Source organism: Pleurodeles waltl, chromosome 5 (genome assembly GCF_031143425.1).
Source record: "Pleurodeles waltl isolate 20211129_DDA chromosome 5, aPleWal1.hap1.20221129, whole genome shotgun sequence".
Taxonomy (NCBI): Eukaryota; Metazoa; Chordata; class Amphibia; order Caudata; family Salamandridae; genus Pleurodeles; species Pleurodeles waltl.
The window spans coordinates 1,400,654,023-1,400,680,589 of NC_090444.1; the positions used below are offsets into that span (position 1 = coordinate 1,400,654,023).

Genomic DNA, 26,567 nt, shown 5'->3' on the forward strand with positions numbered 1-26,567 from the left:
TCTTTTTTTGTAACTAAAGTAGGGATCACCTGATGGGTAAAATAGTGTAATGGTACTCTGTTTACTCTTGTTTGTGTCTCCCAAACACAAGATTAAAAATAAAAAGGTCTAAAGTGGTTGTGCGGTCTATGTGTTTGCACATGCTGCTTGTTCCACATGGCATTTTTGAACAAGGGCTGCAAGACAAAGTCTGCAAATTGCGAGAGAGAGTCTAGTATTGAGCCAATACCAGACGCAATAGGTCTACATGGAGAGGGGATTATAGTGTAGTGTAATGCGTCCAGTACCACAGTTAAGCATGTTCTGTTAAGCCCCATCAAAAGTCAAGACTATAGATTCATGACTCAGTAGAGTTAGCTTGACTGCTAGGAACTTTATAGGTAGCCATAATCCCCTTGTCAGACAGATAGGAAGGGGAATAGTTGCCAGGAGACTAAGGAATGAAAGAAGCATGAAAGGATCACTGCATTTACTGTCTAAAAAAGAGCTTTCCAGGATGCTGTGTGCTAATGCAAGCTATGGGAACAATTTGGAGGCATGAGGTTCTTGGATGTAGACACGCAATAACTAATCGTCACTGCACTATCTCCACTTCAGGATAACATGAATAGTCATCGACCACAATGATCATGTGTGAACCATCAGGCAGATGTCCAAAATCTGCACTCACTCTTTGCCATGGTGCCGAAGGTCCTTGCTCCGTTATAATTGGTGCTGGGGGGTCAGGGTTGCCACTGGCTTGGCAGACGAGGCACCTTTGAACTGTGTCCTCGACTAATTTGTCAAGTCCCGGGAACCAGACTTTGTTCCTGAGGCGGGCTTTGGATTTGACGATTCCCTTGTGTACTCTGTGGGCAAGGGACACTGCTCGGGTTGTGAGGCTGGAGGGCATCTCGAGGCGGAAGCCTCTTAGCAAACAGCCTTCTTCACTTACGGAAAGCTCTTGGCGTACATTGAATAGGGCGTGTAGGCGGGCTTGAGCTTGTTGCGTGCGGAATTCCCCTGTATGGGTGGCTGCTATGGGTAGTTGTAGGCATTCGTCTTGTTCAGTCGCTGTCACCACTTCGCCGAGTGGTATGGGTAGAGGTCGTGCTCGTTCCACTACCAACCTCACGTACTCTTCCGTTTCCTGGGCTTCTTCTACTTCCCGTGATGTAGCTGGGCGTGCATGTCTGGATAGGAAGTCCGCCGGGTTTTTTGTGCCGTGTTTGTAGACGAGCGTGAAGTCGTACTCTTGTAGTTACAGGATCCACTGCTCGATTCTTGGTGGAGGTTTGGAGGGTGACCCTTTGAACAGGGGCAGTAGGGGCTTGTGGTCGGTCACAACAGAAAACGACTTGCCATATAGGTAGAGGTGAAAATGGCGGCACCCCCAGTGGATGGCGATGGCTTCAGGTTCGATTTGGGAATATCTTTGCTCTGTTGGTGTGAGCGTGCGGCTGGCAAAAGTGATGGGGGCCCACTCTCCACAGTCCTGTTTTTATGCTAACACAGTGTTTATGCTAACACTGCCCCGAGGCCAGTGGGGCTGGCGTCGAGTACTAGTTGCGAGTGTCGCTGGGGGTCGAAAAACGCCAATGTGGTGTCGGCGGAGAGTGCCCTTTTGGTGGCTTGAAAAGCCGCTTCTTGCTCTTCGCCCCACATCCATGGTTGGTTCGCCTGTGTGAGTTGCTGCAGGGGTCCTGTGATGTCAGCCAGGTTTTTCATGAACCGCCCGCAGTACGTGACCATGCCCAAAAAGCTTCTGACTCCTGTGACCGTTGTTGGTGCTAGGGCTTCTTGGATGGCTTTGACTTTCTGGGGGTCCGGTCCCACTCCGTGCTTTGAGAAGTGATATCCGAAAAAACATATTTCTTCTTTGAGGAAATCGCATTTGTCCTTGTGAAGTTTCACTCCCTGTTTTTGTAGCCTGGCGAATACGGCTCGCAGTCGTTTTAGATGTGTTTCAATGTTTGGTGCGTGGACTAGGATGTCATCACTTACATTCAGGACTCCTGGGAGCCCCTGCAGGACTTCCTTGATGACGTGTTGGAAGACTTCTGCAGCGCTTGATATGCCAAAGTAAAGTCTTTTGTATCGCCACAACCCATTGTGAGTTGAGAATGTGGTTATGGGTCTGGATTCGGGGTGCAGCATGATCTGGTGGTAGCCCGACCGAAGGTCCATTTTGGAAAACCAGCAGGATCCTGTTAGCTTGCTGAGGATGTCGTTGATCGTTGGGGTGAGGTGCGGTTCTCATTTTATTGCCAGATTGGGCATGCGCATGTCAACACATATCTGGACCGTATCAAGCTGTTTGGGTTTCTTTGCGACCACAATTGGGGACACCCATGGTGTTGGACCCATGATCCTCTCAATGATACCCGCTTGTTCCAGCATCTGGAATTCGCGTTCCACTTTGGGGCGAAGGTGAAATGCAACGCGGCGATGTCTGAGTACTGTCGGGGTGACGGATTCATCGATATGAAGTCGTAGTGGGGGCCCTTCAGGCAGCTGATGCCTTCGAACACAGTCTTGAATTCTTGTGTGAGGTGGTGGAGTGCATGTGCGTGGATGCTGAAAGCAAAATGTACTAACTCAAGATCTTGGGCCGTTTGGCAGCCTAACAGGAATCCAGCGCCGTCCTTGGAGACGTAGACTTTTGTGGCTTTTCCGGTGTCCTCGTGGGAGATCTCTGTGGTGAATGTTCCTGCTATCACTAGAGGGCGGCTGTTTCCGAATGTGAACACCTGTACGTTGTGGGTTTTAGCGGCGGCAGTGGCTTGGGCAGGTTGTTGTATATGTCCATGGCCATCAGATTTATTGATACTCCAGTGTCTACCAGTGCCGATATGGGTGATCCTTGGATCGTGACTTGACATGTGGGTAGGCGTCGGCCCCCAACAGCGTGTATGTTGTGCACCATGTGTGAGTCATTGTCCATGTCGCTATCAGAATCTGGATCTAACGCGGTTTTGACCATTTTGACAGTTTTCCTCAGGCCGGTGGTTGTCTGTTTAGGTGCAGATCTGCAAAATTTTGCGAAATGGTTTACTTTTCCACATGCGCTGAATATTTTGCCCCACGCCAGGCAGGTTGTTGGGTGTGGTGCTGCGCCTCCGCACCATTTGCATGATCTGTTTTTGAGTCTCCATTTATAGGTGTCTCTTTGTCGCGACGTATCAGTTGTTACCGCTTTGGCAGTTTCTGCCTCCGGTTGGGCTGCAGGAGCTTGTTCCATAGGCGCTGCTCGGGCCCGTGACAGTTCCTGTGACCGCCCCAGTGTGAGGATGTCCTTCATTGGCATATTCGGTTGCTGCAGGACGCGTTCTCGAAGTTTTGACGAAGAGCATCCCTGAATGAATTGCGCCCTGATTTCGTCCTCTTCGTCGGGCAGTGTGCAAGTGCTGGCTAGTTCTTTGAGCCTAGCGTAGAAAACATCCACGGACTCGTCGGTGATTTGTCGCGCTTGGCGCAGGAGGAACCTCTCATAGTCCGGATTCGCATACGGTTTGAAGTGTGCTGTCATTGCCCCTTTTAGAGTTTTGTATGTTCATGGCCTCATTTCTGTGACCGACTTGAAAATTTTGTGTATGTCTGCTCCTCCATTATGGAGAAGGAGTCGTCTTCTCCTTTCTGGTTGCACATCAAACGCTTCGAAATATGTTTCAAGGTGCTCTACCCAGACTTTCCACCTTGCTGCTTGGGTGCGGGCGCCCCTGTGACTGTGAAGGGCCATAGTGGTGGTATGCCAGTCATGTCGATGTTGGCTCTGGTGTGGATAATGTCTTTATTATTTATTTATTTGAAAGAGAAAAGGGAGAAAAACTTCGTAGCACGTCTGTATCTTGCCCTTCTTGCGGTATGCCTTTTTTTCCCGACGGATTATGTAGATATCCGTTTGTTTTATTATCCTTATTCCTATTTGTATGCAGATGTGCGCAGCGGGCACCAGGTATGTCCTCTTCTTTTTTTTTTTTTACATCAATGTTCACTTTCTGTGTTTTAATGTCTATTTCGTTGTTTTGATTTTTTCATGCAGATTTGTGCAGCGGAGCTTCTGGTACCTCTTTTTGTCACTCTACAGTGTTCATTCACTGTGGATTTGCCTCTTATGCAGATTTGCGAAGCGGAGCTGATGTGCACGCAACAGCACTGGTGGGGCGTGTCAGGGAAAGCCCTCTCAACTGACACGTGCCATGCCGTTTATTTCTTTGGATCTCTTCGGCGGCCGGCGCGCGGCTGATATAAAGAGCGCCGCCGCCAGGATTCACACGCGTGCTGGTGTAGCAGAGCTCTGCTTACTGCGTTTCCAGCGTCAGGCTGAAGCTGGGCAGAGGTGCAGCAGGGCCCCGTCTCTAGTGTCAGTGTGCCGGGCCTCCGGCAGTCAGGACACAGCGGGAGATGGCGGCCACAGGTGGTTCCCCCTTGATGTTAGGTAGGACCGGGGTCAGCAGTCTTCAGCCTTTGGGTCTGGGGGGTTTGAGTCACCACTTAGTCGCCAAGTTGTTGTGTCACGCAGCGTGCGAGCGCGCTAGCCCAAACAAAGACTCAGAGCCAGCTTGATGTGTATCAGAGTGTTTACTCAATTGCTCGCTTATACTCAAAAACCCTTACCTGCCTTATGCCTCCCTTTTTATACCCTCCCCCTGTCATCACGGTGCAATCCATCTTGCACCTTTGGTCGAGGGGTGAATCCTCATTTCCCCCTTCCGGGTCTCTCTCTGTGGTGTTGACGGTTTCCGGCGTCAACACTACAGTTGCCTTTGTAGGTTGGCCCCACCCGCCCTTCCTCCATCCATTATTATCTGTGTTGCTTGCCCCAACCCACCTTCTGTTGTTTGTTTGCTTGCCACCATTCACCCTATCTCCCTATGCTGTTCTTCATGTTGCTTGCCCCCACCCGCCCTCTCTCCTTCCGTTTTCTGTGTTGCTTGCCCTCACCTGCCCACCCTCCTGCTATAGTTCCCTGTGCTGATTGTCTTCAGCCACCCCCTACCATTGTTCCCCATGTTGCTTACACCTACACGCCCCTTCATTGTTGCCTGTGTTCGGCGCCCCCTCCTTCTGTTATTGCCCATGTTTAGTACCCTCAACTGCCCTCTCCTTCCGTTGTTGCCTGTGTCACTTACCCAGTCTCCTCCCTCCTTCCATTGTTGTCCTTGAGCACCTGCCGTCCTTTCTTCTGTTGGTGCTCGTGCCCACCCGCCAGTACTCCTTCCATTGTTGCCTATGTTGCTTGCCCCTCCCACCTGTTCTCACTCCCTCATTTGTCCACGTTACCCCTTCCCTCCATAACAAAAAAAAACCTATGAGGCAGATACTGCTGGTCACGTCATAGCGTTTATATTCTTCATCCGTTCCCATCCCACTCCCCGCAAAAAATAAAACAAAGCACTATGACATGGCCGTTACTGGCTGCGTCGTTGCTGCTATACAACTTGCCAAAAAAATTTACACAGTCAGTATCTCATGAAGGCGAGATTTATTGGCTTTGTCAATACTTATTACACATATTAACACTACGTAGGCAAATGTTTCTCCTCATTAAGATCAGTTTAACACCTGAACACAGTAATCAGAAACTGAAAGGTGGCCTGCCTCTCAGGGACAAAAAGCCTGCCACTGCAAGGCAACTTGCTTGGTAATATTTTGGTAACATTTGATACTTTGGATTTAGAAACAACTTTTTTTGCGAAAATCTACAAGTTATGCTCCAAAGCACAGCATTCGCTCCCGCTAGCTTCCCTTTCCAATAGCTGTCACATATTTCCTTCCAAGGCTTGTCTGCCAAGGGACTGTCAGGTGCAGCACCTGCCACCCCTGGCTTGCCTCTTGTGACCATGGGCCCTGCCTTTGAGACTGATGGCATTAGAAGTGCCAAAATCAGTGCCAGAAAAACAGAGGCATCTCTGCCCTCCCTGTGTTCTATTGTTTATGACTCTACTAGTGAATATTATTAAAATGGAGCATCAGGATCCAGAATGGGACCTTCACTGTCATCTGAGTTAAGTAAAGAAATGTTTTGTGTGAGTGCTAGTGGGTGAGAGTGTGTTTGTGAGAAATCATGTTTATCTGTAAGTGTGTGTCTGTATGTGAGCGTGTATGTGTGAAAGTGAAAGTGACTCAGTGACAGATAGGGAACTGGAATGATTGAGACTGAGTGTCAGTAGGTGAGTATGGGTGAGCTACAGTGAATGAGGTTACGAACTTAAAAGTTAGAGTGACTGCAAGTGAGTCAGAGTGGGTGAGTGAAAATGAATGATTAACGGTGAGTGTGAGGAAGTGTTACGGTGCGTGAAGATAATGAGAGTGAATGAGTGAAAGTGAGTTAGAATGAGAGAGCCAGATTGACTGAGAGTGAGAGTTACTGGTTGAGAATGAGGGAATGAGTGTATGTAAATGTGCCTGAGTGAGAGTGTGCTTTCAAGTCTGCCTGTAGCCCTGGAATACTGAAGTTAGTTCTTAGCTTATAGAAGCACTCAGGGCTAAATACTGTTGCTGGCATGCAGAAGGCAATTCTTAACACTATGTGCAGCTGTGAAAACATACTGACACTGGCATTTTAGAGTTAATACTTGGCATAGGGGACTCCTTTTTAAAAGGCAGTCACTGTAATTCTTGGCATATAGGGCACCAGTGGAAAAATGCTGGCACTGACTTACTTGAGAAATTTGTGTCATGGTGGCACCCATAAAACACACAAAATATAGTAATTCATGGCATCATGGATACCCTTGGTAAAATACTTATAGTGGCATACTAGCGGTAATTCTGGCATATGGGCACCAAAGGCTGAATGCTGGTGCTGGCACACTGGAGGGTAATCTTGGCATAAAGGAGGACAGCTGTGGCATATCAGAGGGGAACAACTATGACAAAATGCCGGCCCTGACATATTAGAGGTAATTTATTACATGAGCCACACATTATATATGGATAACATTAAAAGCAAACTTCTGGGACTGGCATATTGCATGTGATTGTTGGCATGAGGAGCACCCATGGTATATGAGGGGCAGCCAAAACAAAATGCTGGCACTGGCACAAGGGAGATCATTTTTTACATTGACAGGCATTCTTAGCACATCTTGAAAAAAAGTGGAATCAGGTCGTGGGGAGCACCAGGGTTTTTTGGCTTGGCACACTATAAAAAGACTTGTATGTTTAATGAAACTGTAGCTTTAACACATTTTTTTAAACCATTTTGTTTTAAAATGCCCTAACTGGCCCCATTTTGTTTTCAAAATGTACTCAGAGGAGTACCCTCCACCACCCACCTAAAAGAGGACTGGCTTACTCACTTCGCTTGCTGCAATATAGGACAAGTATTGTACTCAACCCCAATTCATTTAAAGATTATGGGGGTCATTCTGACCCTGGCGGTCATTGACCGCCAGGGTCAACGACCGCGGGAGCACCGCCAACAGGCTGGCGGTGCTCCCAAGGGCATTCTGACCGCAGCGGTATGGCCGCGGTCAGAAACGGAAAACCGGCGGTCTCCCGCCGGTTTTCCGCTGCCCTGAGGAATCCTCCATGGCGGCGCAGCTTGCTGCGCCGCCATGGGGATTCCGACCCCCTCACCGCCATCCTGTTCCTGGCGGTTGTGACCGCCAGGAACAGGATGGCGGTGAGGGGTGTCGTGGGGCCCCTGCAGTGCCCATGCCAATGGCATGGGCACTGCAGGGGCCCCCGTAAGAGGGCCCCTAAAAGATTTTCAGTGTCTGCCATGCAGACACTGAAAATCGCGACGGGTGCTACTGCACCCGTCGCACCCTTCCCACTCCGCCGGCTCCATTCGGAGCCGGCTTCCTCGTGGGAAGGGGTTTCCCGCTGGGCTGGCGGGCGGCCTTCTGGCGGTCGCCTGCCAGCCCAGCGGGAAACACAGAATAACCGCGGCGGTCTTCTGACCGCGTAGCGGTATTCTGTTGGGGGAACTTTGGCGGGCGGCCTCTGCCGCCCGCCAAAGTTAGAATCACCCCCTATATCTGCAGCCTAATGTAGGAGTATTTAAAATAGACATTTGTGTTATGTTGTTATATTAATCACAGTGCTATTATGGAACTTCAGCAATATCAATTTCTGTGAAGTCATCTGGGGTATGGTCAACTGACATCACTTCCTGGGAAGACTTAGGGTCAGAGGGCATATGAGGTCACCACCTTTGATGTCATCAAGGTCAAATGGTGTGTGAATTCATTCACTACCACTGGCATTTTGGTGAATTATTATCCAAGGATAAAACAGTAATTAAATGGTATTTTGTGATTTGTAGATTCATTCATTTTAAGTCTTCAAGCTAACAATTCAATTTAACTTTGTCCTGCTTTCTGCAAATTACTTTGGTTAAAAGTGAAATGTAAAAGGGGATTACGAAATCAAATATACTCCTATGCATTGTATAATAAGCTACATTATATAAAGTGATTTAGCCAAAGATAGCATGCAAAGACCTGAATAGTATTTATAATATGACCCACCACTGTTGAATCTGTTGTCATACTTAGTCTGTTCAGAATTGATATGTTGCACAGCAAACAAGGCAAAACTAGAGGATTGTTGATCAGCATATGAGCATGTCCATGTTTTAATAAACCTTATTTGCATATGTTTCAGGCTCAAAAAGCTTCTTGAACAAGAAAAGGCCTATCAGGCACGCAAAGATAAGGAATACACTAAGAGGCTAAATAAAGTAAGAGACGAATTGGTCAAACTGAAGTCTTTTGCCCTCATGCTGGTGGATGAGCGACAAATGCACATCGAACAACTTGGACAGCAGAGCCAAAAAGTACAAGACCTTACACAAAAACTCCAAGAAGAGGAGGAAAAGCTTAAAGTTATTTGTTTAAAAGCAAACGAGGATGGGCAAAAACTTCTCAAGTTGGAAGTAGAGCTTGAGCACAAGAACTCAAAATATTCACAAGAGCATGAGGAAATGACTGCAAAATTAGTTAACCATGAGTCTCATAATCGGCAGCTGAGACTTAAGGTAGTTGGCTTGAGCCACAGAATTGAGGAGCTAGAAGAAGCCAACAAAAACCTCCTGAAGGCTGAAGAGGAGCTTAAAGAATTAAGGGAAAAAATTGCCAAAGGAGAATGTGGAAACTCCAGCTTGATGGCAGAGATGGAAAACCTCCGTAAACGTGTGCTTGAAATGGAGGGTAAAGATGAAGAGATTACGAAAACAGAGTCACAGTGCAAAGAACTCCGGAAAAAACTACAAGAGGAAGAATACCATAGCAAGGAGTTGAAACTTGAAGTGGAGAAGTTGCAAAAGAGAATGTCAGAACTGGAAAAATTGGAAGAGTCTTTTAATAAAAGCAAATCTGAATGTTCTTTGCTGCACACCAATCTGGAGAAAGAAAGAAGCGTAACCAAAGACCTGATAAATGAGCTTGAAGTTGTTAAGGCTCGGGTCAAGGAGCTGGAGTCTTCAGAAGGAAGGTTGGAAAAAGCTGAGCTTGGTTTGAAAGATGACCTTACAAAGCTGAAGTCTTTTACGGTCATGCTGGTTGATGAAAGAAAAAACATGCTGGAGAAAATAAAGCAGGAAGAGAAGAAAGTGGATGAGCTAAACAGAAATTTGAAGACTGAGGAGGGTAAAGTCATGGAAGTTACTGAGAAACTGATAGATGAAAGTAAAAAACTTTTGAAACTTAAATCTGAGATGGAGCAGAAAGTGTGCAGTCTGACAAAAGAAAGAGATAACTCTTTAAGTAGACTAAGAAGTGAAGAGGAAAAATCTAATGACTTGTCCTGCAGGATGGATTTACTGAAGAGGAGAATGGAAGGCATGGAGGCAGCAGAGAGAGAAGCAGAACACAACAGAGCAAAGAAGGACCTAGAGGCTGCCATTCAAGAAGACAGTAAGATGAAAGAATTGATTCTTGAAATTGAAAGGCTGAGAAACCGTCTGAAGCAGCTGGAAGTGGTTGAGGGAGACTTGATGAAGACTGAAGATGAATATGATCAGCTAGAGCGAAAATTTAGAACAGAGCAAGACAGGGCAAACCACTTAATGCAACAGCTGGAGGAAATGAAGATCCAAATTGCCAAAAATAAATCCATAGAAAAGGGTGAGGTAGTAACACAAGAGGCTGAACTGCGACACAGAATTCGTTTGGAGGAGTCAAAAAGCAGAGATTTGCAGGCTGAAGTTCAAGCCCTGAAGGAGAAAATCCATGAGCTGATGAACAAAGAAGACCAGCTTTCTCAATTACAAGTCGACTATTCTGTTCTTCAAAAAAGATTCATAGAGGAAGAGAATAAAAACAAAAATATGGGCCAGGACCTTTCAAACCTCTCAAAAGAGCTTGAAGTTTCTAAGCGCTACAGTCGTGCCATTAGGCCCAGCATGAATGGTAGGAGGATGGTGGATGTGCCGGTCACATCCACTGGTGTACAAACAGATGGACTTAACAATGATGGGGCAGAGGAAGAATCACCAGCAGTGTTTATTCGAAAATCATTTCAAGAGGAGAACCACATTATGAGCAATCTTCGCCAGGTTGGGTTGAAAAAGCCAATGGAGCGATCACCTGTCATTGAAAGATACCCTGCAGCAACAAGTGAACTAAACATCCGAAAATCCTGGATTCCTTGGATGAAAAAACGAGAAAATGGTCCTCAGCTAACACCAGAGAGGGGACCTCGGGCAAATGGCAGCCCAGGACAGCCTGGAGAGGTTTTCCTTTCACCAAAGCAGGGACAGCCTCTTCATATACGGGTTACACCAGATCATGAACACAGCACTGCCACACTGGAGATTACAAGCCCCTCTCCTGAAGAATTTTTTTCAAGCACAACTGTGATTCCCACACTAGGCCAGCAGAAGCCACGGATCACTATAATTCCATCTCAAAACAGTATTTCCCAAAAAGGAAAAGGTGGCGACAGTTCATTGTCTCCTGAACGTGCAATGTCCCCTGTTACCATAACAACATTTTCCAGGGAAAAACCTACAGACAATGTGAGATCCCCTTTTGCAGACAGACCGATGTCACCAATTCAAATACTGACTGTATCGACATCTGCTGCACCAGCTGACAGCTCTGTGTCTCCTGAACCACATGAAATGACTATGGGACGGGCTGTTTTCAAAGTGACCCCAGAAAAGCAAACTGTCCCAACACCGATCAGGAAATACAACTCCAATGCCAACATTATAACAACGGAAGACAATAAAATTCACATTCATCTTGGCTCTCAATTTAAAAGACCCACTGGTCCTACCACAGAGGGGGCAAGTCCTGTGATCACTGTCAGACCTATGCAGATAGCAACAGAAAGCAAGGAGGTTGCAACTGGAACTGTCCTTCGCTCTCCTCGGAACAGTGTGCTCACAAGGCCAACTGCAAACAAAGTAACCAGCACCATCACTATTACTCCTGTCACAACGTCTTCTACAAGAGTAACCCAATCAGTGGTAAGTTAGTCTGTTCAAAGCTCCTGAATGTCATGGTGCTTACTAGATTCATGTCATAGAGATGAAGGTTTGAGTTGGACAGATGGAGGAGAGCATTAACTCAATGTACATTATTGAACAGTTGAGCTGTACCATTTGCACAAAAGCAACATATTTCAATAATATATCATGTCAATGTTATGTGCATGATCTTATGTTACTGAGTCCATTGCAGAGGACAAAATGTACCATGGACCCAAAGCCAATCTATCAAGGTATCACTCTGATTGTGCCTGATTTAATAAAGAGATAAAAGTTATCTAACTCACCTTATGCTGAGGCCTGAGAACTTACCACCAGCCATGTGTCATAGCCAGCCTTCCGTGTGCCCTACACGTATATAGTTCTGTACTATTTGTGTTACGTCTTGTGTTAATTTCTGCTTAGGAGCATTTATTGGTGTGATCGTACTAAACCATACAGAAGTTTGTCTTTCATAACTGTGCTGTTATGTAACAGAGATAGAGTAGGAAGTCTTCTCTGAATAATACATTTTTTCTTGTGGCCTGATTACAAGTGGGTCATTAACAAGGTGCTGTTTATCACATAACGATACCACAGGGTAAATTATTTATCGCGTTCAATAAATAGCGTCTATTGCGAATTTTCAGAGAAAAACATGCAGATGCACTAAAATAGGCATGATATGGTAAATACCATTACATTTCCCCTGTTACATTTTGGAAGGTAAAACCTGCCAAAGTTTAATGAAGGTTGAGTTATTTAATGCATAAATGCAATAAATAACCCCCAACTCGTAATTCTGACCTGAACGCAAACAGGTTCACACGGGATTTGCAATACAGTGACCCACTCACAAACAGGCTCTTGGTTGCTTCACTGCATGTATTTTATTTTTAATTCTTATTACATTGTGTTTTTACAGGGAGTGCAGAATTATTAGGCAAGTTGTATTTTTGAGGATTAATTTTATTATTGAACAACAACCATGTTCTCAATGAACCCAAAAAACTCATTAATATCAAAACTTAATATTTGTGGAAGTATTTTTTAGTTTGTTTTTAGTTTTAGCTATGTTAGGGGGATATATGTGTGTGCAGGTGACTATCACTGTGCATAATTATTAGGCAACTTAACAAAAAAAAATATATACCCATTTCAATTATTTTTCATTACCAGTGAAACCAATATAACATCTCAACATTCACAAATATACATTTCTGACATTCAAAAACAAAACAAAAACAAATCAGTGACCAATATAGCCACCTTTCTTTGCAAGGACACTCAAAAGCCTGCCATCCATGGATTCTGTCAGTGTTTTGATCTGTTCACCATCAACATTGCGTGCAGCAGCAACCACAGCCTCCCAGACACTGTTCAGAGAGGTGTACTGTTTTCCCTCCTTGTAAATCTCACATTTGATGATGGACCACAGGTTCTCAATGGGGTTCAGATCAGGTGAACAAGGAGGCCATGTCATTAGATTTCCTTCTTTTATACCCTTTCTTGCCAGCCACGCTGTGGAGTACTTGGACGCGTGTGATGGAGCATTGTCCTGCATGAGAATCATGTTTTTCTTGAAGGATGCAGACTTCTTCCTGTACCACTGCTTGAAGAAGGTGTCTTCCAGGAACTGGCAGTAGGACTGGGAGTTGAGCTTGACTCCATCCTCAACCCGAAAAGGCCCCACAAGCTCATCTTTGATGATACCAGCCCAAACCAGTACTCCACCTCCACCTTGCTGGCGTCTGAGTCGGACTGGAGCTCTCTGCCCTTTACCAATCCAGCCACGGGCCCATCCATCTGGCCCATCAAGACTCACTCTCATTTCATCAGTCCATAAAACCTTAGAAAAATCAGTCTTGAGATATTTCTTGGCCCAGTCTTGACGTTTCAGCTTGTGTGTCTTGTTCAGTGGTGGTCGTCTTTCAGCCTTTCTTACCTTGGCCATGTCTCTGAGTATTGCACACCTTGTGCTTTTGGGCACTCCAGTGATGTTGCAGCTCTGAAATATGGCCAAACTGGTGGCAAGTGGCATCGTGGCAGCTGCACGCTTGACTTTTCTCAGTTCATGGGCAGTTATTTTGCGCCTTGGTTTTTCCACACGCTTCTTGCGACCCTGTTGACTATTTTGAATGAAACGCTTGATTGTTCGATGATCACGCTTCAGAAGCTTTGCAATTTTAAAAGTGCTGCATCCCTCTGCAAGATATCTCACTATTTTTGACTTTTCTGAGCCTGTCAAGTCCTTCTTTTGACCCATTTTGCCAAAGGAAAGGAAGTTGCCTAATAATTATGCACACCTGATATAGGGTGTTGATGTCATTAGACCACACCCCTTCTCATTACAGAGATGCACATCACCTAATATGCTTAATTGGTAGTAGGCTTTCGAGCCTATACAGCTTGGAGTAAGACAACATGCATAAAGAGGATGATGTGGTCAAAATACTCATTTGCCTAATAATTCTGCACTCCCTGTATTGCAAGGACTAGACCCACAGGAGAAAGCACTTGAGCACTTTCCTTTTGTACAAGGATAGAATAAATACATGCAGACCAATAAATGAAAAGGCATACAAAGACTTTCCCTAAAGAATTATATTACAACAAACAAAAAGACAAACAATATACTGTACATGCAGGCCAAGATGAATATCTCTGTAATGTAAGGACACTAAGACAGAAAGAATAAAGGTTAGAAAAATTAGATCCATGACAGGGGAAGGGTGTGCTATTGTCATGGCTAAGAGAGGACGAGAGGAGGGAGACCATGGTCAATAGTATAATGTTATTACCCAACAAGGAAGGAAGTTAGGGCCAGATTTACAAAACTATTTCGCGGTTACAAACGGCAAAGTTCGTCATTTGCGACTGCTCAATGGCCTTGTGCCATGTACCAACCCTATTTTGAGAGTCAACAACTCATGACCAACTCGCAAAAAAGGGTTTGCGAGTCGCTATTAGGAATGGGCGATTCCCACTATTCGCAGTTACCAACAAATTCAAGTTGGTGGTAAGCCATTTGCAAACTGGAAGGGGTCCCCAAGGAACCCCTCTTCCTTTGCGAATGGCGTTGCTAACATTTTTAAAGAGCAGGCAGTTGTCCCATGGACCACTACCTACTCTTAAAAAATTAAGAGAAAACTTTTCATTTTTCTTTTTGTAATGCAGCCCGTTTTCCTTGGGAAACATCACTTGCAACGCAGCAAATGCAACGGGATGCATTTACTGCGATGCCGTCACCGCGTTTCCCAAAACAATTACTCCCTTTTTCTCTGCCTTAACCACGCATGTGCTGAACAACACATATGTGTGGGTAAGGCAGAGAAAAAGGGTATCAGCATCGGCAGAGGACGTGGCCAGGTAAGTGGGACTGGGGGGGGCATGTTTTTAGAGGGTGTGGGGGGCTGTGGTAATTTTGTTTTTAGGGGCAGGTGGGGGTCGGGGTAATTTTGTATTTAGAGCGGGTGGAGGGTGGGTTTTTAGGGGCGGTGGTGGGGGGTTGGGATAGTTTTGTATTTAGGGTGGGTGGGGGGTCAGGTTTTAAGGGGTGGGATGGGGTTGGGGTAGTTTTGTTTTTGGGGCGGGGTGGGGGTTAGGGTAATTTTGTATTTAGGGTAGGTTTTTATGGGTGGGGGTCGAAGTCATTTTATGTTTAGGGGTGGGGTGAGGGGTCGGGTAATTTTGTATTTAGGGCAGGTTTTTAGGGGTTGGGGTCATTTTGAATTTAGGGGCGGTGGGGGGTCGGGTTTTAAGGGGCGAGGTGGGCGGTCGGGGTAATTTTGTTTTTAGGGGTGGGGGGTCGGGGTAAGACGCGGTCAGGTAAGTGGGGCTGGGAGAGGATTGGGGTCGTTTTTAGGGGTGGGGTGGTTGGGTTATTATTTTTTAAGGGGTGGGGTCATTTTATATTTAGGGCAAGTGGGGGGGTTGGGGCTTTAGGGGCGGGGTTGGGGGGTCAGGGTAATTTTGTTTTTAGGGGTGGGGTCGTTTTTAGTCTGGTGGAGGGTTGGGGTAGGTTTTAGGGCTCAGGGTGAATGAGGGGTATCGGGTAGTTTTTTAGGGGCAGGTGGGGGGTTGGGGTAGTTTTATTTTTGGGGCGGGTGTGGAGGTCGGGGTTGTTTTATTTTCTGGGTGGGGGTCAGGGTAGTTGTGTTTTAGGGTGGTTGGGGGGTCAGGGTAGTTGTGTTTATAGGGCAGGCGGGGGTGGTATCTGAAAACCACACATGCTGTTCCACACATGCCTTTACTAGGCATGCCTTTACAATTAAAAATCATTGTAAAGGCATGCGTGGTAACGGAACGCGTGGAAACAATGCTGTTGTTGTTCCGACCTCGTTGTTCAGGCATACGTGGTTGACGCATGCGTTGTTCCATCATACATCCATTTTCCGGTAAGGAAGCGGGCTGCGTTACACAAAATTTTTTTTTTTTTGAAAAAGCAGTGACAGACATGGTGATCTGCTGACTCCAGCAGGCCACCATCCCTGTGACTGTAACCATTCACAATGGGTCACAAATTGCGATCTGCCTCATGAATATTGATGAGGCAGATCCCTAGCAACCCATTTGAGAACTCCAAATAGTGTTAAAGACACTCTTGTATGTTTGGGATTGCATGCAACTTGCAATTTGTGAATCGCCAAAATTCACAAATTGCGACTCGCAATCACTTGTGGTCATACATCTGGCTGTTAGTCCCTCAAAAGACTAATTATAGAGCTTGAAGCTAAAAAGGATTTTGAGAAAATCTTTTGCAAACTACGCTAAAAGCCTTTGAAATAACATTTTCATAGAGGGAAAAAGTTTAAGACACGTATGCTCAAACTGTGTTAAAGTGTCTAGAGAATTCTCGGCACCAGGCACTCCTGAGAACCCACTTTGGACTCCCTTCCTCCACGGACTATCAGCTAATCTCCCATAAACCCCTCCATTCATGCAAATGAACTCTGAATGGCTTCCATGCAGCTACAATTATTTTATATTGCAACCCCGCTTTGTAGTGTGTGTAACCATGGGATACTTTTTGAAGCTTGTCTTTCACTTTATACACATTCTGCTTTCTAAACAACCTACTCCCAAATAAAATAACATAGCAAAAGAAGATTTTTTTTGCCTGTTTTGGAGGGAGCCATAGATTTGTTTTTATGGATTTAAAGGAAGCATCAAGATAGAACTCCTGTGCTCTAAAACGAAGATGAACTGCTGAATCTTCCTTATTCTTCATTAGCAAAATAACGTTTTGTTATCAACTCAAACATGCTCTATGTGTCATTTCTTGCCACTAACGCTGTCGTCCAAACTCAGTTGGAGTCAGCAGGAGCCTTTGCTGCTTTCCTACTTTTGGTCTTGCTTGTTACTCCCTCTACCTGTTGATGTCTTATAGAGCTGCACTGTCTGTACTCATTCCAAACCTCCCAGCTATGGACACCCCCATCACCTACTATGACAACCTGCATTGCTTGGAGTTTTTCTTGGGTTGTGTCCACAAGTGTGATTTTGGTTTCGTTCCTCGTTACTTCGCTGACTGATCCCTGTACACCCCTTTGCCTGCACATGCTTCACTCTATGAAGACACTATATTAATCAAGTCAGTCAAATTCCTGTCTTGATCACATTTGCCTCTTTTGCTGTTCTTGCCCCCAATATACTGATCCCTTTAGCTCCGATTCTATAAGTACTTATGTTTGTCTTACTGGCTTTATATTTTGCCTGATTTTCATATCTTCCACCCGCTCAAGTGCACTACTTCTATTTTATACGGTGCCTTTTCACGACGTTTTTACTTACACTGTATAGCTTTCAAGAATGAACTGTATGTGCAGTGGTTTGGAACGGTATCAAATGGCACAGCAGATCACACGTTTCCGTGTGCAGATGATGTTGTTATTTTCTGCAAGCACTCGCTTATTAAGTGCTCTGTCACCCTCGTTTGTGTGTCTAGGACGTGCTAAACAAAAGCAAGTATATCAATAATTTAATTTCCTCAGCTTCCTTAAATGACCCTTGGAGGAGGAAGAAGTCCCTAGGCCTGTGCCAAGATTCTCTTATTTCTTTAGATGGTGAAAGAACCCTGTCTTCCTCTCTTCAGGCAGATGCACCTGTGGCGAACATGTGCAGATAATGAGAGAGACAGACGTACCCCTGCTGACATCCCCTTCACGTTTGCTTATCCGGGTGACGCATTCTATCCACTGCTTCTAGTAGATTGTCGTGGGGGCTTGGGGGCAACGAGAGCAATTCAGGTGAAGTGTAATAGTGCATCCAAAACGGGAATACGCTCAGACACAAATCATTCTCTGTTGCAGGATTCAGCAGTTATGCAAGTTGTAGCTCTAAAAAGAAGCCTTAGTCCAGTAGTGAAAATAATCTGAAATTAGAGAATTTTGTGGTTCTTTTGCACAGTCCGGTTAAGGTAGATTCAAGGGGAGGCAGAATAGGGCGGAGTATTTACTGCACCATCAAATACTGATACCCCAGGGTGGGGTATTTACGATGCAGTGCATGAACCCAACCTTGTAATGAGGTATGCAATGTGTATTTGTCATTTATCACATCAAAATCCACGTTTTGCTTTTATACTAGACATTTTTACCTGATAAATGTCAACATGTTTTACCTGGCGAAATCTGTTGGTACGAAATCATGGGGTTGTGGTCATTTGTTCATGGATCGCAACTCACCCATAAACTCAGAATCGGGGCCTAAGCCACAATCAATTTCCAGCTCTCATCAAATTCACTAAAACTTACATGTCTCCACCCCTTCAAACGGGTTGAGCCTGCTAGAACAGGATTTAAGTGTAAAGATACAACTAATAACTTTTCACACACAGGCGGTGTGGTCTCTGCCACTGGGGTGGAGATCTCCCTGCGGTAAAGAGAAAATAAGATATTTTAATAATTATTTTAAAAAGTATTAAAATATGTTAATGGAAAATAAAAATATAAATTAACCTAAAATCATTTCTATTGACTGAGAAATAAAAACTAAAAGTTGCAGGACAATAACTCGTCAAACCTAACGTGTAATAAATAATTAAATTAATGCAACATATTAATTACATTTGTTGGTATTATTATTTAAAATATTTTTTTGAAAAATTCGACACTATCATTTTTATAAGTAATTAAGGGGAGATGTGTGTGTGAAATATTGTGTTGGTGTGACTGAGTACTGCTGAGCAATAGAGCCAAAGCTTTGGGCAGTTCTGTAAGAGATATGTACGGGTGCTGCGCGAGTTCCAGCCCCTCCATCTCTCCAGGTACTTATTCGGTTACCAAGTAAGCGATCCTGGCAGGCGTGTAGTACCAGTAATTTGTGACCTTGATCATGGCTTCTCTTCCCACAGTGCTGGTTGCGGCCGCGAGTGTGCAGTGAAATTTATACCCCCATTCTTTCTCTGTTAGTGTGTGTTCTAACTGTTTCTTCCATGTCTTTTGGGCAGCCGTACGATGCGACTGCGAACTCTCCTTGAGACGCCAGGTCAACTCTGTTGCTTCAGCCTGCTTCCACACACTTCGCATGCTCAGAAAATGTTTCAAGTGGCTCCCCATCAACACAAGAAAGACAGTTACTTATGCTCTCATTACCAGCCGGCACCACTACAGCAATGCACTCTAGGCAGACACTACCACCAAACTCATGCAAAGGCTCCAAACAATACAAAACACTACTGCCAGACTGGTTCTTGACCTGCCCAAGAGAGCCCTCTTCTCCCAGCACCTGAAAGACCTCCACTGGATTCTAGTCCAGAAGAGATGCCACTTCAACACTTCAAGCTCCTCGCCCACGCTTGCAAAGCCCTCCATCACCAAGGACCTGCAAACCTAAACCAGCACCTGCAGTTCTACCACCTGCCCTGGAACCTCTTCTCCACCCACCTGGCTCTCGCACAGATCCTTTGCACATGCTGCTGCCGTGCCGGAGGACACTCCTTCTCCCATCTTGCTGCCAAGGCCTGGAACCCCCTCCTCTTCTGTACTGCCCCTTCGCTGACTGAATTCAGGAAAGGGCTCAAAACCAGGGTTTTCAACTTTGACCTATTTCAATATGGATACCCTTACAGTTGGCAAGCCACGCTCTACAAATACCTGACTGATTGATTGAAATATGATTTGCACTTCATGCTATTGAAGTACCACAGCATATCAAAATCAAGAGAAATTGATGAGAGATGAAACTTAGGGTTATCACGTACCAAGAAATACAGGTTCAGCATTCTTTGTGTCATAGAGCTTGGACATGAGGTAACCTTCCTATTGCAGCCTCAGAGTTATCTCATGCACTAATATCCTATCAAACAAAATAGCAGTATAAAATTCTAGTAAACGTGGTATGACCTGAAAATTACTTAGAAATGTTCTGAAACTGCACCACTGACACCAGTTTTCCAAAACATCTGGTGGGAGTGGAACGTTATTACAGATGTCTTATAAAAGGTGTATTAATCGCTATTTAGCTGGATCCAGTGTGCTTTAGAAGACACTATATGATAAGTTCTCCCAGAAGCAGGATCAACAAATAACACAACCTGCCGGACATATTACTCAAGGAGTAATAGGAGTAACAGTGCAGTATTTAACAGTGGAGGTAGACCCCTCTAGTAATTGTGACTCTGAATATGAAGATGGCTCCTCGTCTAACATTCAGAGTCTTAGCCCCTCAAAGTTCGAGTCTAGTTGCCTTCCTGTGTCTTTGGAGTGCTGCATGCAAAGAACCATCTGTCAACAAAATCCCCAGCTTTTCAGAATTTTGAGACTTTAGTAGGCAGGGAAAAGCGCTTTGGAGGCCCATATATTTTTGGTATTTAAAAATCTTTTCCTTGTTTTTCCAATAGTACATTTTAGCAGATTTAATAGCATATGGATAACTATGCTTTGTAATATGCCCTCTCTAAACATTGATTGGTCTCTAATGTGACATGAAGGTTTTAGTTGCCAGAGAGAAATCCCTAAAGAACATATTGTTAGCAATTATTGTAAATAGTGGAAACATACAAAGCAGGTGGGTTTCCAAGTGTATAGTGTTGAAATAAAGACCACTACTGTGTAAATGGAATGGACCTGAATCACGAGAAAAACTTGCACATTTGAGTAATTTACACTTTTGACTGAATATACTTCTTTTTGGCTATTCACAAAATCCAAGTGTAAATTTACTTCAAAAGCGTAACTTACATGCCTCCACCACATTGAAGGGAATGGTAGCTATTCGCAAACTGCAGAGGCTATTTCCTAAGCTCATTTAAATATGTAATTTACTCTTACACTTTTAAGTAAGTTTACTACTTTTGGCTATTCAAAAAAATCAGACTGTAAATTTTGTCATGGTGAAGGAGAACAGATTTAGAGATCACCATCAGCCCAACTTTCATCCCTGTGCATTGAAAGGAACCGGAATCAATTTGGTTCCTTTCAATGTACTAAACGTTTGGGGGAGGGCTGCCACTAGTTTTGACGGCTGTTCGCCAGACTTTTAACATTTTCTTGTTTTTCAAAAACAAATTTCCAAAACTAAAGACCCCCAGGGAGTGTGGGTCATTATACTTTTGCTTGTCCTTCACCACCAGGTTTGTCAAGCGTAAGGTAAAAGAAAAAAAAAGTACTGCACCATCCACCCTCATTAGGGCATGTGGTGTGATGACTTTCCTCAATTGACCCTTACTCCATCAGTTCATCGGAAGAAGTATGCTGTTGATGGAGGTAACGGGGGTTCAGTCAATCAATTACTGAAGGTCTGTCCATCTCTAAATAATGCAAGCGGACTGCGATTTTGGTTGGCCAAAATCTAAATCGAGGCCTTAGTCTCCAATTGCTGATAAAGCTTCTCCTGCTCAGTCCTTCAGTCCATACCTCCTCAGGGCAGCTTCTTATCACGAATTCTCTCTCAAACCAGGCCTCCTGCAGGGCCTGGGCATCTTTTTGAGTCAGGAGTCTTTCTGCTTTTTGTGTCCCTAAGGTGGGTAAACTGTAGGCTAGCAATTTAACCTTTGAACAGCAGCTCCAGAAACATCTGGAAAACAAAGATTTAAATCCCACTTCAGTCTATTTAGAGACAAGTCTAGTAAGTCTTATAGAATGAAATAGCTTTTAGTTTTTATTTAACTGTGAGGGCACACTAAACCAAATATGTAATATACCCTATTTTTATATATTAGTACCCTGCCCTGTACGATTAGAGGCACACTCTAGTGGTGACTTATGATTATATAAACATTTCCTACATGGCAAATTAATGTTTCCCTGCTTGCTATGTGTCACTGTAGTGCATTTAAACCAAAGCTTATCCAGAGCACAGTGGTGCTCCTGGCAGAAATATATTTTATGCCACCTATGCAGGTGGTGTAAACATAAAATGCAGCCCCATTATCACATTTAACTTTCCATGCCATTGGTGCACTTTAGGCATTAATCACAATGGACTTATAATAAAGTTAAATAGGCCAAATAGGGAGTTTCAGTGAGCAGCACGTTTCAGAGACGAAGAACATACACTTTACTACCATAGCAGTGATAAAGGGCACAGAGTCCTAAAGCAAGCATAAAATGAAGAAGGCAACAAATCTGGGGTGACCATGTAGAAAAGGCAAATGTGCTGCAATATAAATCCCCATGAATGAATAATCTATGTAGTGGAAGGCTATGAAACTTTTTCTTTTCAAGCGCTTTCGAAACATTAAAGCCCAAAACAGACATTTTCTGTTTATGGGATTTCAAGTTATTCTAAGAAGAATTCTTTAGGAGACCACTCAGTCATTCTTGTATTTTAGACAAATTCCATAGAGTAATGAAATTAATCTTTATGACAGCGACTTGTTTAGGAAAGGCATATTTCATAAAGGGTTAAAAGGGTTTAAACAGAAGCATTGCTTTGTTTAATACCTTAAATGTACACATGGATTAACACTGCGGAAAAAAACATTCTATGTGTGGAGCACCATCATACAGGAAATAAAATACCAAAACCAGTTACAAACAATTTGTGAAATAAAGTTTAGCATTTCTTTCAGTTAGAGGATGATACATAATTCAGTCAGAAAATATGTCATACTGAAATAAAAAATGTTCAAACGTTGGTTGTTAATATGCTGGTTACTAGAGACATTGAACTAAGAATAAACATCACCAGACACCCTTAATAGAAATTGTTATTGATGATTCCCCCCTTCTGCGTTTGCCATGGCTATTTTAAATCACATTTTATCACCAGGAATGATTCAAAACATAACAATCTAGAAAGTAGATGGCTTTCATTAACTTCTTTCTTGGCAAGCAGTGAATAGCTTTTCCTCTTATCACATTACTTGCATTATAAAGCCCCACACTGTAGGAAAGTACCCTCTTTCATGGCAAGGTTGCACCCACTTTCTGCCTGTTGTCAGTGTGTTTGACTGTGTTCACTAGGATCCTGCTAACCAGGACCCCAGTCCTAGAAGTCATTCCCAATAACTACACCAATTATGAAAAAAGGGTAAATTTATAATCAACTCAAACAGCCTCACTCCACGAGAACTAACATAGAAACTAAGGGCCAGATATGGTTCTATAGCCCATAATTCAAACAACCCCTAAAGGACGGAACAGATGTTGAGGCAGCCATGTTATAAATGTTCAAAAGATATATGAATAAAGACAAGAAACCAATAACGATAAAGGTAGAGGGAACTCAGGTCCAGAAAATATATTAAATATTTATTGACTATTTCAAATCAAGATAGTCAATTAGGAATGGAAAAGAATAACCACCATACATAAGTCACTGTCCTCACAAAGTCGATTACATGGACACGAGTCAGTTATTACAGCTAGCTAGAACGCATTCTCCAATGGATTTCTATCATTCAAACCTCTCTCCACTGTGTTCAAAAAGAAAATCCAGAAGACCTCACGTTTCTTTCTTTAGTTATCTGAGTCAGTATATTTGAGCGGGTCAATATCAATAATGTCCAACCAACTCTTACAAAGAACCTGGAGAGAATGCATGTTAGGCTCATAAAAGAAAAAACCCTAGCTTGTAGGCATTGTGATTTATTGTTGCAAGTTAAAGGCACACTTTCACCCAAGTACACAGACACATGACATCCATACTGTTTTTCAAGGCTTTATTAAAGGTGATTTTAATGCAGAATAATTATAAAAGTATTATCACAGATATCAGGAAAAAGGTTTTGAACATGAATGTACAGAATATAAGAATTATAAGGGATGGCACCATAGCACATGGTACTTTTCGAGAATCACCACATGTCTAACCCTAACTAAAAAACACATTAGCATCAAAAGTCTGCCGTTTTATTGGGGGTCAGTACTTAGATGTTTTTCATGGCATACCTAAACTTAATTTTTATTCTAATCCTTGATGTCTCTCCTAGACAAGGGTGAATTGTGTATTTGTAGCCATGTTCCTTACGAAGAATGGCCTTTTTAATTTTTGTTTTTCTGCGTTGTTTGGGCATTTTTTTAATTAAATAATAATAAACATAAATACCATGTAAAAAGCTGAGCTCAAAAAAATGACAGGTCCAAAATTAAAAGAAAGTCAGGGGTGAACAATATGTTCATAATGTTCTCTGATCATGTCTCATGGCTCTCTTGGACCAAGCCCATTCTTGGTCCATGCCCATTCTGGAATATTGCCTTTCCATTGACATTTATGATGGAATCCACATGCCACCTGATTCGGAATTTTTGGGGCAGTGCTCTATTAATGCTGTGTTTGGGGACTTTGCAAGCTTTCCTTGCTCTGCAGCTATAGTATTGCTGGGGTGGTTTAAGAATACTTGCAGTGAACCTCAACCTCTCCGGAACTAGCCCGTATAGGACACCTGCCAAGCAGGAGCCCAGAACTGCCCACTGGAGGTACTGGGTTTAGTTCTCTCCTTCCATTGAGAAGAGAGATCATCAGAGGTTTACCTCCAAAGACACCTAGGACAAGTTCAGGTGTGGTCTATCTGAATTTGCTTCCGTCAATCCTTGCCATAACACATACAGATCACAAAATACATACTTCCATGATAAAGCATTTTTTAAAGTTCACAAACTTACCATTGCAAACTCCTTTAATTGGAAAGATACTGTCAGGATCTGAGTACCCAGTCTTATTTTATTTGCTAGGGAGAGTACCAATACTTCTCAGCAAGGATCCATTATTATCAATGGAAGAGCGCTGGTATGGAAGAGCGCTGGTACTTATCAATTTGAGGCCGTAACGCTGGGTTAGAGATTACCTGCACTTCTAACTGTCTATTTTAAGAACAGATGCAGGTAAACATTCACAGAAATAAAATCAGACTCTAGAATGCCAGTAAATGCCAGATGGTTTCTGGTATTTACTATGTTAATAAAGAACATTGAAATAGTCATCATGTCTCCTTGATGAAGAACAAAGACATCTGTGATTTCAAAGCTGCTTAGTTGAAGCTATTTTGATACGCATTAGTAATACTTTTGTAACAACATTCAGAGCTTGTACTCATTGTTGTGAGCTCTTGATTAACATACATCATTTTGAACAATCCTTTTTGTGATACTTGCTCAGGATGTGCTACAGTGCAAGCACTATGTGCCGATTCACAACGGCATGAAGGAGTACATAAAAGAGTACTATAATGGTACTCTTTTACGTACTAGTACATGCCTTTGTAAACTGGTCTCAAAACATTAACAATGCTAATAAGATGGGAACATGTGAGTCATAGTCATATATAATTAGTACAAATAGAAAGGGATGTGCTGTCTTTGCACTTTTACGAATAGGGAGTTGGACGTTTCAGGTCTGATTCACAACACATGTAAGAATACATAAAGCAGTACTTTATTACTACTTCTGTTACACATAAATCCTTTTGTGAATCAACCCCAGAGCCTGGAGGAGTCCTCTTCTTGAAAAGAGTTAGATGAATGATTCAAAATACGAATTTACTCAGCAGATAACACAATTGTACAGCTTAATTAAATAGATGTTGGCCACAGTTCATCAAATGAAAATATTTATTGATACCCATATCTACTTAATTAAACCTCAGTAGCACAAACTGTAGTGAAAGCAATTTCATCTGCATTATATGGAGCAGAATATAATGGGCACTTCAAATGTAGTAGTGTTTGCCACGAAGAAATTTGTATTTTGAGTCAGTCATTAATGCCACTGTTCCCCTGGGAATGGAACTGTGCATTTGAGAAATTGTAAGCTTTCTGCTCTTTACCCGTTCTTGTCCGCTTACATTGGTATAAAGTTCAACTGTGCAATGTATTTGTTCCAGATTGTGTTCGGTGACTACAATGGTTATATTAAATAATTCACTAGCAACTACGTTAACACCAATACACCAACAGAACATCCTAAACGGAACAATGCACATTGCCCTAACCCTGAGCGTAACTTCCAAATGTAACCCTTAGCCCAGCACTAGCTCATATACTAACCCTCACTCTAATTCTATGCATCATCCTAAGCCTAACACTAAACCTAAGCCTATCAAGGAATGGATGCTGCCAACATTCAGATTGCCTGGGGAGAGGGTGACTCCTCCCAGTAAACACAGTGCCACTCTACACTCATTATAAATGTAAAAACATGGCATGTGTCTCCCTAGGAAGATCCAAGTCAGGAGGAAAACACCACAAACAGCAGAAAATGCCTCCTTGGCAATATTGGCAGTTCTTGATTGAACACACTGAATGATTCAGAATCTGTTAAGTAAGGCACTGAAACTACTTTGAGACAGGGTAGAGAAAGGGGTCAGCATGAAGGTCTCACCACCAATGGGATACTCCTCCAGCTGGTGTGACCATGGAATGCTGGCACTTGCTGGGCAGAGCCAGAGCAAAGTCATCACCAGGCACAGAGCACGAGGGCCAAAGCTGCACTACCTTCTCCTCTGTAAATGCAACGCGAGGCAATCATACAGTTACCTCTCATGTGTCTCATTTCTAAATGTACGAAATCTAGGTTTATTGCCTAAGTCTAATACTACTAGTCTAATACTACATCTAATTGTAAAACTAGTCCTAAATTATAATCTATCCAGACCTCTAAGCTTAACCTTATCTTCACACAGAGGCTATCCCAGCCCTACCCTTAACCTATTCCTTACACTAACAGTACGCTTAACCTTAAACCTTAGCCTAACCCTAGCACTATTGTCAAACCTAACACT

At 43.5% G+C, this 26,567-nt stretch overlaps 1 protein-coding gene across 5 annotated transcripts in view; it reads left to right on the plus strand.

Annotated features, from left to right (window-relative positions):
* Positions 1-26,567, plus strand: part of FILIP1 (filamin A interacting protein 1) — a 602,420-nt gene that overhangs the window by 471,021 nt on the left and 104,832 nt on the right. For all 5 annotated transcript variants that reach the window (XM_069235665.1, XM_069235667.1, XM_069235664.1 and 2 more), the window contains one exon: positions 8,596-11,404. In XM_069235665.1, the coding sequence (XP_069091766.1) occupies positions 8,596-11,404 (2,809 nt within the window). The remainder of the gene's footprint in view (positions 1-8,595; positions 11,405-26,567) is intronic.